At 40.5% G+C, this 10,813-nt stretch overlaps 2 protein-coding genes across 4 annotated transcripts; one reads left to right on the top strand and one right to left on the bottom strand.

The window, feature by feature from the left end:
• Positions 1-367: 367 nt before the first annotated feature.
• trappc5 (trafficking protein particle complex subunit 5) lies at positions 368-3,928 on the bottom strand. 2 transcript variants are annotated; one of them, XM_071504068.1, is made up of 2 exons: positions 3,586-3,928; positions 368-1,671 (listed from the first exon to the last, which is right to left on the bottom strand). In XM_071504068.1, exons 1-2 carry the CDS (start codon positions 3,826-3,828, stop codon positions 1,375-1,377), a joined length of 540 nt encoding a protein of 179 aa, XP_071360169.1. In that variant the 5' UTR covers positions 3,829-3,928; the 3' UTR covers positions 368-1,374. The 2 variants fall into 2 exon arrangements, with proteins under 2 accessions (XP_071360169.1, XP_071360168.1); XM_071504067.1 differs by having other exon boundaries at positions 3,559-3,927.
• Positions 3,929-4,690: 762 nt separating this feature from the next.
• LOC139636223 (N-acetylmuramoyl-L-alanine amidase-like) lies at positions 4,691-8,888 on the top strand. 2 transcript variants are annotated; one of them, XR_011694364.1, is made up of 5 exons: positions 4,691-4,966; positions 5,336-6,196; positions 7,301-7,511; positions 7,959-8,315; positions 8,819-8,888. XR_011694364.1 is itself a non-coding variant. In XM_071504065.1 (4 exons), exons 1-4 carry the CDS (start codon positions 4,882-4,884, stop codon positions 8,260-8,262), a joined length of 1,461 nt encoding a protein of 486 aa, XP_071360166.1. In that variant the 5' UTR covers positions 4,691-4,881; the 3' UTR covers positions 8,263-8,774. The 2 variants fall into 2 exon arrangements, 1 of the variants encoding a protein (XP_071360166.1); XM_071504065.1 differs by lacking the exon at positions 8,819-8,888 and having other exon boundaries at positions 7,959-8,774.
• The last annotated feature ends 1,925 nt before the right edge of the window (positions 8,889-10,813 follow it).

Here is a 10,813-nt window from a genome sequence, read left to right as displayed (position 1 = left end):
GGTTTTCTATGTATAATTACTTCATCACCAGGCCCAGAGCAAGCAGAGGCCTCCTGTGCACTGTTTGTAATCCAGCCCTGCCCACATAACATCATTTACAGCCGTTTTCCTTTTGTTATGCTGAATTATATTTCATTGTAAGGTTGCTTCTATTTTGCAGAACTGTGTGAAGTTTCATTAGTACAATCACATTTTGATCAGGACAAACTGAGAACAGTTGTGTAAGACTGTCAAATGTCATTATCTACTGAATTCAGTACCTTGTGGTCCTCTGAAACACGAGCAGAGTGGGAAGTCTCTGGCGAATGACTCATCTTCCCTCCCTACTTTCCCAACACTTTATTGTCTAGTTCCAGTAACACGTGTCGCAAAACAACCATCATTTCTTCATTATTTAACATCATAAAGATCTTCATCCAAAACAACCCTTCATGTATTTATTTAAACTTCATGTTCATATCAGAACATATACAAGTATAAACATTGTTTTGCATAAACACACATGCCATTTAGTAACAGGCTTTATATGTGGCACAAGTAAAGCAGCCCCTCCTTTTATCCACATCCCTGTTGCTGTGTTACAGTGTTGTGTTGATCCCACAATACAAACCCTTTGCAGACACAGAGATGAAGGATACAGCTACAGTCCCATCAGGTCTGTCGATAGACTGAATCTGACTAATAGTTTAGATGAGGAAATGTAGATTTTTCCATCAGCTGTTTGGTTTGGAAATGTGTGGTGTCAGCGTAATGTGGTATGAAAAAATAAACCTCATACACAGCACATGATTAACCAGTAGTCACACAAATGAACAGACATTTTGGTGTAATGTTTACATCTCTCTAAAGGGGTGGAATCAATAATCAATAAATATGTCAGAGTAACAGATACATTCAATACATTCAAAGCTGAAACATCAATAAATAGATTAGTTGATGATAGAAAGCTGATCAACAAGAATTCTGATAAGTGATCAACTAATATTTAAAGTAAAAATAACAAAGGCTGACAGAAGACTCCAGCTTGTTTTTCTATCTTTGTTATGTCTTTAAAAGTAAAGTAAATTCAAAATGTTGATTGGACAAAAAACAAGCTATTTGAATATGTCAACTTGCATCCTGGGAAATGCTAATGGCCATTTTTTCACAATTTTCTGATATTTTATACATCAAACAATCAATCGATTAATCAAGAAAAAATTCTGAACATTAACCAATAATCTAAATATTTGTTAATTGCAGATTAAGTTCTCTTGAATAAGTGAATCTGTTTTCACTGTTTTCACTGTGCAGCGATCGAGACATTCCAGCAGTTAAATTAACATCATACCTCCACCCACACACTCAATCTCAATCTCCCGTCCAATCTCTCCTCTATCTGCCCTCCAGCGTCTTGTCTCTGGCGATCACCGCCTCGTCAAACTTGATCATGAGTGTGGTGCCCTTGTGCCAGTGGACGGTGACCTTTGCAGGGAAGCCACTGTGGGTGAGGACGGCCTCTATGATCCCCCCGGTGAAGGCTGCACAGTTCAAGGTGCTGTTCTCTTTGGGAACAGAGATGTACGTGTTGACGAGGGGCTCTTTCTCGATGATGTAGTAGGTCTTGTCGTCGTCGTTGGCCTGCTCCAGCTTGTCTGCCTCCTTGCCAAACAAGGCTCTCCACACAGATACCTGCGGGGTACAAAGCAAAGGACTGAGGAGCATGTAAGTGGAGGTTCACATTTGGATTTCACCACCTAACACTACATTTAAAACGTAATGAGTGTGTGTTTCATAGAGTTCCCAATATTCCAGTGTGTGAGAACACACCTGTTTATTAATTGTGTTTCACTGACTGGACCTCACACCTGTTATTTTGGTTCATGTAAGTGCATCGCCGCAAAGCACAACAGGGTTGGGTGAGGTGAATATAAATCGCAGGGTATATAAGTCTTAGCCAGCCACATCCCTGGTCTCATAGCTCTGAAGCAGCTGTGTCGATCACAGTGATGCATGACGACAACAGCTCAACAAATGGAATGACGTCTCTCCAGGAAATCATGCTGTCGCCTGAAAGGTGCAGAGCAACACAAAACACCTCAAACCTGCAGCCGGCAGCAGATGTGTTTTTTTTTTTACTTAGTTAATTAGTGCAATGATAATAGAAAATAACAATAATAAAAAACATTGGTGATGCTGAAATGCATAATACATCACAATGTAATTGATCTGCTCTGGCTCCATAATGTTCCTCAAGAATAAAACATAAAATGCCACTTTTGGTAAAAACAGAGCCGGAGAGGACGAATTGATGCACAAGCTTGAGGCTGAGCCCCAGTAACATGGCTTTCCTGCATAAACAGGCAGGATGCAGATGTTCAGTGAACACATTTGCCTGCAGGAATCAGTTTTATCTTATAGCACTAAATACTGTGGCCTGGATCTGTTGGTGTTTTTGCTACTATTCAAAGTCTCACATGTCCATTCCTTGTATGTGTAAACATATTTGGCTGATAAAGCTGATTCTGACCTCTGCTCTCACGTATGTTTTCCTTCTCTTATCTGTTCTTATGCCTTTTTACAGCCAGTGTGATTCAGGTCAGACATATTCAGATATCAGTAAAGATGCCACAAAGCATCAATACCACAGTGTGAAACTACTCCATTACATGTAAAAGTCCTGAAGTTTTTAACGTACGTATGTACGGAAATACATACTTACGTACATGTACGCAGAATTTAGCTGATGAAAGTGCAGCTGATTTGAACAATTTTATATGATGCGCTGCAAAAACCTCTTCATCTTTCAAAAGAATTATTACTTAGTTATTGAGTCCTAAAAGTCTTTTTTCTTAAAATAATAAAATTTGAAAAAAGTAAAAAAAAAAATCTAGCTGAAACTAAAAAACTCAACATGAGAATTCAGTGTTGTTCCCAGAACTTTTTAGAAATGAGAGTGAGAACCAGACAAAATGAGGAATTTCTGCTTATGATCATGTAACTACTTAACTTCCAATATATACAATATAATAAGGCCCAAATTACTTGGTAAGACGAGGATTTTATTTGAATTATGAAAAAATGGCAACAAGACGTCATGGCCCAAATAGAGTTTTGTGTTGGAGGCTATATTATAACTATCATATGTTTTTAATGTACAATCTTAATTTGAGTTTATTGATGTATTAATGTGTAAGCATCATTTACATCTTGTAGCTGGTTAAGAAGAGACTAATTGAAACTACCTTATACACTACTGGGCAGCCTTATGTACAAAATATATCAAGGTTTTTTTAAATTCTATTTTTTATTAATAATCTGAATCTGCAAAGTAGCTAATAACTAAAACTGTAAAATAAATGTAGTGAAAAGTACAACATTTCCTTTGTGCAGTGGATGGATAAAGTAACTCAAACTGGAATTACTCAGGTAAAGTACAAGCTCTTTTAATCAGTAGTATTGGAGTAAATGTACTTAGTTACTTTACAGCCGCAGCTCACTGGTCTGGCCCAGACACACACACACACACACACACACACACACACACACACACACACACACACACACACACACACACACCTTGATAAACAGCAGTATGTTTAGGACCTTGGTCTCCCTCTTGCCGCTCTTCTCTCTCAGGACCAGGACGTCCAGCAGGCTGCCCCCGACCCGCTGACCCAGCCCGGCCAGACGAGCCTGCAGCTCGGACACCGAGTACACTCGGCTCTGGCAGTACTGCACCACCTCGGAGAACAGCAGGGCGAAGGCGCCCACACTCAGCTCGGTCTTCGGGCGGCTCAGGGGCCGCTCCAGAACAGCAGACTTGCCTCTGGTAAAGCGAGTCTCCATTGTGATTTGAATGATCACTTACTCCAGCACGTCCACGCTTACTACACCTGCTTTTGTTGTTGGTCGAGCTACTTCCTGTTCCGACTGTGCACGTCACTGTGTCACATGACAGCACTGCTCAAACATAAAACATAACCATGTTAAAAAATAAAAACTATGACTTGAACAGTGACTAATCTGACTAAACTTTATTTATTTATTTTACTTTTCCATCTGTTCAACTTGGACTTATTTCATGATTGTAATGTAGTAGTTTTAATTCTGACTAAAGGTCAACAGTGAGATATATTTTGACTTTTTGACTTACAATATCAAATCTGCACTTACATGTATTTATCATTCTTCTTTATCAAACTTCTTTAAGGGCATGAAATTACTAAGAAAGGGATATTTTCTTGTGATAGGTTATTATGACTACATGTTCATGTAGCCCATTGGTGACAGTTTTAACACCAGTTTTGTCATCCCAGCTTCAATATCTCCTTCAAATCAGAACAGTTCTGGTTGTCTGTAATTACCTGCATTAAAAGCTCACATATAGTTTATCACTAGTGATTGAAATGTTTCCTGAGCACACAAACATATGCACACATCACATGAGATGGTAAATATTAACTATAAATCTGTTTTATCTTCCATTTCAGTTGTTTAACAAATTGCACGCTGCATTATGATTCTGCACAACGCTGTGTAACATATGAGGATCATATGACTGGAAAAAGCAGTTATTTGTAATAAACCTTACTCGGCACCCCAGACTTTGTTTTACTTGTGACACACTTTAAAGTACTGTAGGTTAAATCAATATTTGGAGCCGCCAGTGTACAAAGAGTACTCTCCCCGACTGGGTCACAACACCGCAGTCATTCACGTACACCAATAAACAAATACACCTACGCAGGTTCCTCTCAGAAGTTGTGAGGAGCACAACTGTGCTATTCAGTTTCCATTTCTGGAGATAAGGATTATTGTAGAGACTCCTTCATACTTTGAGGTAAAGCCCAAAGTCTGCGTTCTCCTTTTTTTTTTTTTTTTGGATACAGCTATTAGGAGATGACTAAGGACATGACTTTATCTGGACTATCGATTTTTGTTCTGGCTTTATTCTGCTTCTTTTCTGTCAGCAGCAGACCGACAGGTAAGTTCAGCTATTAAAAAATATGTAAATTTTCTTGTTTTGTTAACATTATCATCAGTTAATTCTTCATTAGGCAAATAGTTTCCTTTTGGTCGGCTGATGAGGAATATTTTGTGAAGTAAAGAAACTGCTCACTATCTTATTATTATAAAAATACTGAATTTTATGAATATAAATAAACTTTTCACACATACAGATATTATCAAGAGATATTACCAAACTCCTACATCCACCCCCATTGATAGATATAATATGATATAATATCAAAGAGATAAAAACATATAGGAGAGAGAAGTTGCTGGTTATGTTATACACATTAATTCATCAGACATTTCCATTTTCCTCCTTCACTTCTTTTATTATTATCAGGTGTCCACCTGCGTAACATGGACAGCTTCATCCGAGCTGTGCAGCAGGTTGAAGACTCCAACCCTGGTCTGTCCCCCCTGGCTCTGCTCAGGGCCCTGCGCAGGACCGCCGGCCATGACGATGCGATGACAATCCATTTCTTGGGTGCGTCATATAATCTCACTGATGCTGAGGTCCTGGAGACAGCCATTCTCAATGCTTCGTCCTTCAGCTTTTTTGACAAGGCTATCCACCACATTGTGACAGACCATGGAGAGGAAAGAGGGGTGATTCTCGCTCCAGATGGCACCACGGTAGCCCTTGCACCCTTACTGCTAGGAATCGAATTAGGACTGAAGGCAAAGATGGAGGGGGCACCAGCTACTGGAATCTTCCCTCTCACCTTAGGCAGGACGCTGGGCTTGTCCTTCCTCAGCCTCCAGGACTTCCCAGCATCTCTTCGCCTGGGGCCTAACGGGTGCTGGGACAGCGTGGACCACCCCAAGATGTTCAAGCTGTCTCGGCCTGCCACTCTGGCCACTGATGCTGTCATTAATGGGGGCATGGATGGAGCTATACTGGGCACGGACCTCAGCAACCTGAGTGAATCTGAACAGCCGCCGGCCCTCAGTGAGATTTTGAAAGGATACTATAGTTTTGTTTTGCATGAGGGGCAGGGTCTTGATGCTGTGACGAGCCATATTAGCCCAAGGCGAAGGGAGCTCTCCAGATCCGTTCTGGAGCCACTTGATCTTCACAGCCAGGTGATGGAGACACTAGCATTGGTCTGGAAGTTGGAGAAGACAGAATGGATTGCATTTGACACTGGAGTGGGGAAGGCGGTGCAGGATGGACTGCGGGTATTTGTGCACAAGTACTGGGGTGAGCTATGAAGTGATGAAAAAAATATACTTGGATTCAAGGTAGGGCTGCACCATGGTTAGCAAATTGTGAAAAAAAAAAACAGGTTATATCCATATTCAAAAGCCTGGAGCCAGTGGATTTGATCAAAATTAATTAATTAATTAATCAAATTTATTGCTAAATAATATTGTGTCAACCAACTAATCGAATTAGTTGACTTCTTAGCCTTGGGGTGGTTAAAGAAAGAATCCTGTGTAAAATATTTCTTATTATAAAGGACTGTTTTGTCATTGTCTGTATTCTGGTGAAAGCCAAACCAATACTGTTTTATGAGTCTGATACAATATCAAACTTAGAGAGTTTAACTCTAAATTTGCCATTTTTTTCCTTTTTTAACATCACATAAACAAATATTTTTGATAACAATCCCTTAAAAACTAACTTCACAACAGGCAGAAAAGGTAACAGCAGAGTGTCCTGAAACACCCAGGAGTACACGTCTACATCACTGCAGCAGGGCGAGAAGTTAAACCACCAGAGGTCAGCAAAAACACGTTTCAAAGGGTCGTTAAGTTTCCCTTTACAGCTGCACTGTTTTTACTGAATGACTTGTAGATTCATCCATAATGAGTCAGACGGAGATTTATCACCAGAAGCTGCAGTTCCACTCAACACAGAGCATTTTAGCATCTTAGAACTCACTGTTTTGTTTTTATGGTCAGCAACCTGAATGTTTTATTCATCATCATCATGATCATCATCCTCACTTGACTGTTTGTACATAGTGACTGTGACTCTAAACACATGTGCTAGGTTAGCGTATCCTCTCGCGTCACCTTTGAGCAACCAGAGTCGTCTTGTTGTCTGAACTCTGATGTAGTATTTCCCAAACTTTCACAAACCACACTGAGGTGGTATTAGATCTGCAGTGGAAAAAGAAAAACCTGGAACCAAAAGCAAGTAGAGTCGGGTCGACTTGAACTGAGAAAGTCCCATGCAGTGGAAAAACACTACAATAATAAAGCAGTTCGTGGCTTTACACTCTTTTCTTGACTGGTTGACTATAACATCTCAAAATCTGTAGTGTATCCTAACCTGCATCCTTTCTCCTCCTCTCCTCAGACTGCCCTCAAATCATCCCTCGCTGTCAGTGGGGGGCAAAAGCCTATCAGGGTACACCTATCCCCCTGTCTCTGCCCCTCCGGTTTCTGTATGTTCACCACACCTATGAACCATCCTCGCCCTGTTTATCCTTCCCAAAGTGCTCTCAGGACATGAGAGCCATGCAGCGTTTCCACCAGGAAGACCGTGGTTGGAGTGACATAGGATACAGGTACCTGGCGTGTAACGGTCTTACTTTGGGAAACACATTTGTCTGCTTTCTTGCTGCGACTTAGATGAGAAGATTGATCGTGTCACTGCATTCTGATTGGATGTGGAGATAGGAGAAAATTAACCTAGCTTAGCATAAAAACTGAAAACAGCTTGGCTCTGATCTAATTCATAAAACATATTTTCCAAAATGACAAACTGATTCATTTCCAGTTAATGTTTATAAGACTGTTTGTAAGAATGCTGCTGATTAATTGTCTTTAATGCACATAAGCACATACTGTTGAAAATGTATGATACTTTAAAATTAATTTGCCATTAATTCTGAATATTTGCACTATTTGTCTCTTAACCCCACCCTCCATTTTTTGCACAACCTTTGTTAAGCTTTCTTCAGAACAGTTACAGTACATTGCATTCATCTACCATGTACTGTCATTCCCCTCAGTTTTGTGGTCGGCTCTGATGGATACGTCTATGAGGGCAGAGGTTGGAACCAGCTCGGCAGACACACCAGGGGGCACAATAACATTGGGTATGGCGTCTCAATCATTGGTAACTACACCGCTTCCCTGCCCTCTCGTCATGCCATGGACCTGTTGCGCCATCGTCTGGTGCGATGTGCAGTAGATGGAGGAGGACTGGTTGCAAACTTCACCATCCACGGTCACAGGCAAGCGGTGAACTACACCTCCTGCCCTGGAGACGCCTTCTTTTCAGAAATAAGAAGCTGGGAACACTTCAGGGAATGACAGAACCCTCACTGCGAGTTTGGGCTTTTACATAGCATTAATGGCTCTTCAGGGTATGATAACTGTTTACTTTTATCAATTTTTTAAAATAGTTTCACTGTATGAAATGGATCTTGAGTTAATCCTCCAGACTCTGAACTAGTTTATCATTTTAATATAGATGACTCAGTTCAGATCCACCTATTCCAGTGCAGGATTAATTAAAATCTGGTCGACCAAGCGGATCTCTCTGGTTTCCTCACATGTGGGGCACCAAAGGTTTAATAGTTAGACTCAGCACTTCAGAGCTCAGTCAGGTTATTGGCCTCCTGAAGGGGCCTTAGGACTAAAATGAGTTTAGAGCCAGTATACATCAAAGATACAAAAATACTTAGGATGTCATGTAGGGTGAACCATCTTGATTCACCAGCTGTTTAATATGTGGAATTTATTCATGTAAGCATTGTTAGGGTAAGAAGAACTTTGTTCCAAGGCCCAAGCAGGCAGGACTGAAAAAAAAAAAAAAATCAAAATCTTATTTCACAATTATCTTATTTCTCCTCTTATGATTTTACAGGAAACGGGTTCCTCAAAAACAGAACAATAAAGAGGCTGGTCAACTGTAATAAATACCATTGTTTCTATTACCTGTCTTGTTCATTTGCATCAGGTCGTTTATCAACAGGATTCATTGCCAGGTACATTTTGCAATGCAATTTTGATGTTGATTCAAACTGAGCAGCAAATGCTTTACCACAACATTAACTTTACAAGGCAAACTTTGTATCTTGAAATGATTTACGTTGTTTATTTAAATTACATTCACAGAAGTCTAACCTGACTCCAGCCCCCAACTTTTCCTCATTTCACAGGGTAAAATGTCTCTCTTGTTAATTGCTAAGTTGCTCATCCTATAAAGGCATTTTACAACTGATCACTGACTGAAATCTGAAAGCATTAAACTCTGTACAAGTAGGGTTTAAATGTGTGCAGGATGCCTCATGGATAATTTAATGAATCTCACAGAGACAAAAGAGCAAAGGCAAAGAGCCTTTAAAAAAGACACACACGATCACATGCATATGTGCATGTGCAGCAACAACATGACATTGCAAGAAAAAAGTTTTCAATGAGTAAGAGTATATAAAAAGATGTCAATTAATTTTCTGAACCATCAACCAGATAATTCATTGTTTCAGTCCTAATGTAGATGTCCAAGGAGCCAGATATGGGGATGCCAGAGTTTGATTGGACAGCTGAAGTCGCATTTAGATTTGCAGTTCCATTGATCCTAGATCACCGTTACAACAACCCTTTAGACGGACCCCAACATTTCCTGATATTTTTTGGGGCATTTTATGCCTTTATTAGACAGGACACTGTAGAGAGGCAGGAAATAAGGGGACAGAGAGGGGGAATGACAAAGAGCGAGGAGTCCAGCCGGCTGGGAGTCGAACCGGGGACTCACCTGCTCAGAGCACATGTGCTCATACGGTACGGGCCCTAACCATTCGGCTATCAGGCTCCCATTTACCCACATTTTAGCACCTTAACCTGACCCACATTTCCTCACACACTGCTGACACTAAATGACCTGACCTGTGCTGCTACACTCAACAGACTGTTTACTCTGTAGAGTTCATTGTACCAGGGGAAGTTGCAGCTGATGAACGACAGGAATAGACTCAAAAACACAATAGACAAGCAGCCAGAGAGGGGCCAGGCTGTTCGTAGGCTGGATGGCAGTAACATTTGCTTGTATATGATAACATGGTGCATGGTGTACTTTTTTCAGCAATATCTTTATTAATATTATCAAATAACCTCTAAAAATATTCTCAACCAGTATGAGGGACATAATAAATCAACCTCACCTGACATGCTGGAGCAGTTATCATACAGATCTGCAGTTAAATCAAATTATATAGCTCAACTTTGGACAGTGCATCATTGCAGCACATCACAATAATGAAAAAGAAAGATCAAAGATTCTTGGGTCGGGGGTTCAAAAAAGTTCAACTGTAATGAAATGTAACTCATACTGAAAGTGTATAAAATTACCACAAATAATGCTGATGCTAAATGACTGAATATGCTCTCTGCGTCTGCCGGCATTAGATGTCGTCCTGATATTGAATTTTGGTCACCCAATGTCACAACCTACATCCAACCAAACATTCATCCAATAACATTGGTGACCTGCTGTGTTGCCTGCTGGGGGAGTTTCCTAATGGAAGACTTGCACAGGTCATGCAACATGTTCTCTCATGTTCTCTGCCCTGTCTGGTTTACAGCCTGTCCTGAGTCCTGTGCCTGTTACAGTAACTGAAGGTTGTTTCTTGTAAATCAGCTGTATTTTTTCACTGAACTACCCAGCAGGTCTGCTTAAAAAACCCCTCTGCACACAAATAAAAAAACCAAACCAAAACAAGAACAGCAGCAAGATAAGCAAGGACTCACTGAATGGAGTAGATGTCAGAGAGCATTACTGGCGACTCTCTTCCAAGTAGCCAAGGTTTGTCTAAAGATGCCAGAAATGCACTCAGGTGTCACTGCAGGCTGTAGATGGCCC

This window comes from Trachinotus anak, unplaced genomic scaffold (assembly GCF_046630095.1).
Source record: "Trachinotus anak isolate AG129_WGS33_773 ecotype Australia unplaced genomic scaffold, CSIRO_AGI_Tana_v1 ptg000019l, whole genome shotgun sequence".
Classification (NCBI taxonomy): Eukaryota; Metazoa; Chordata; class Actinopteri; order Carangiformes; family Carangidae; genus Trachinotus; species Trachinotus anak.
Note: the sequence above shows the minus strand (reverse complement) of the source record. Positions and strands in the feature narration are given on the sequence as shown.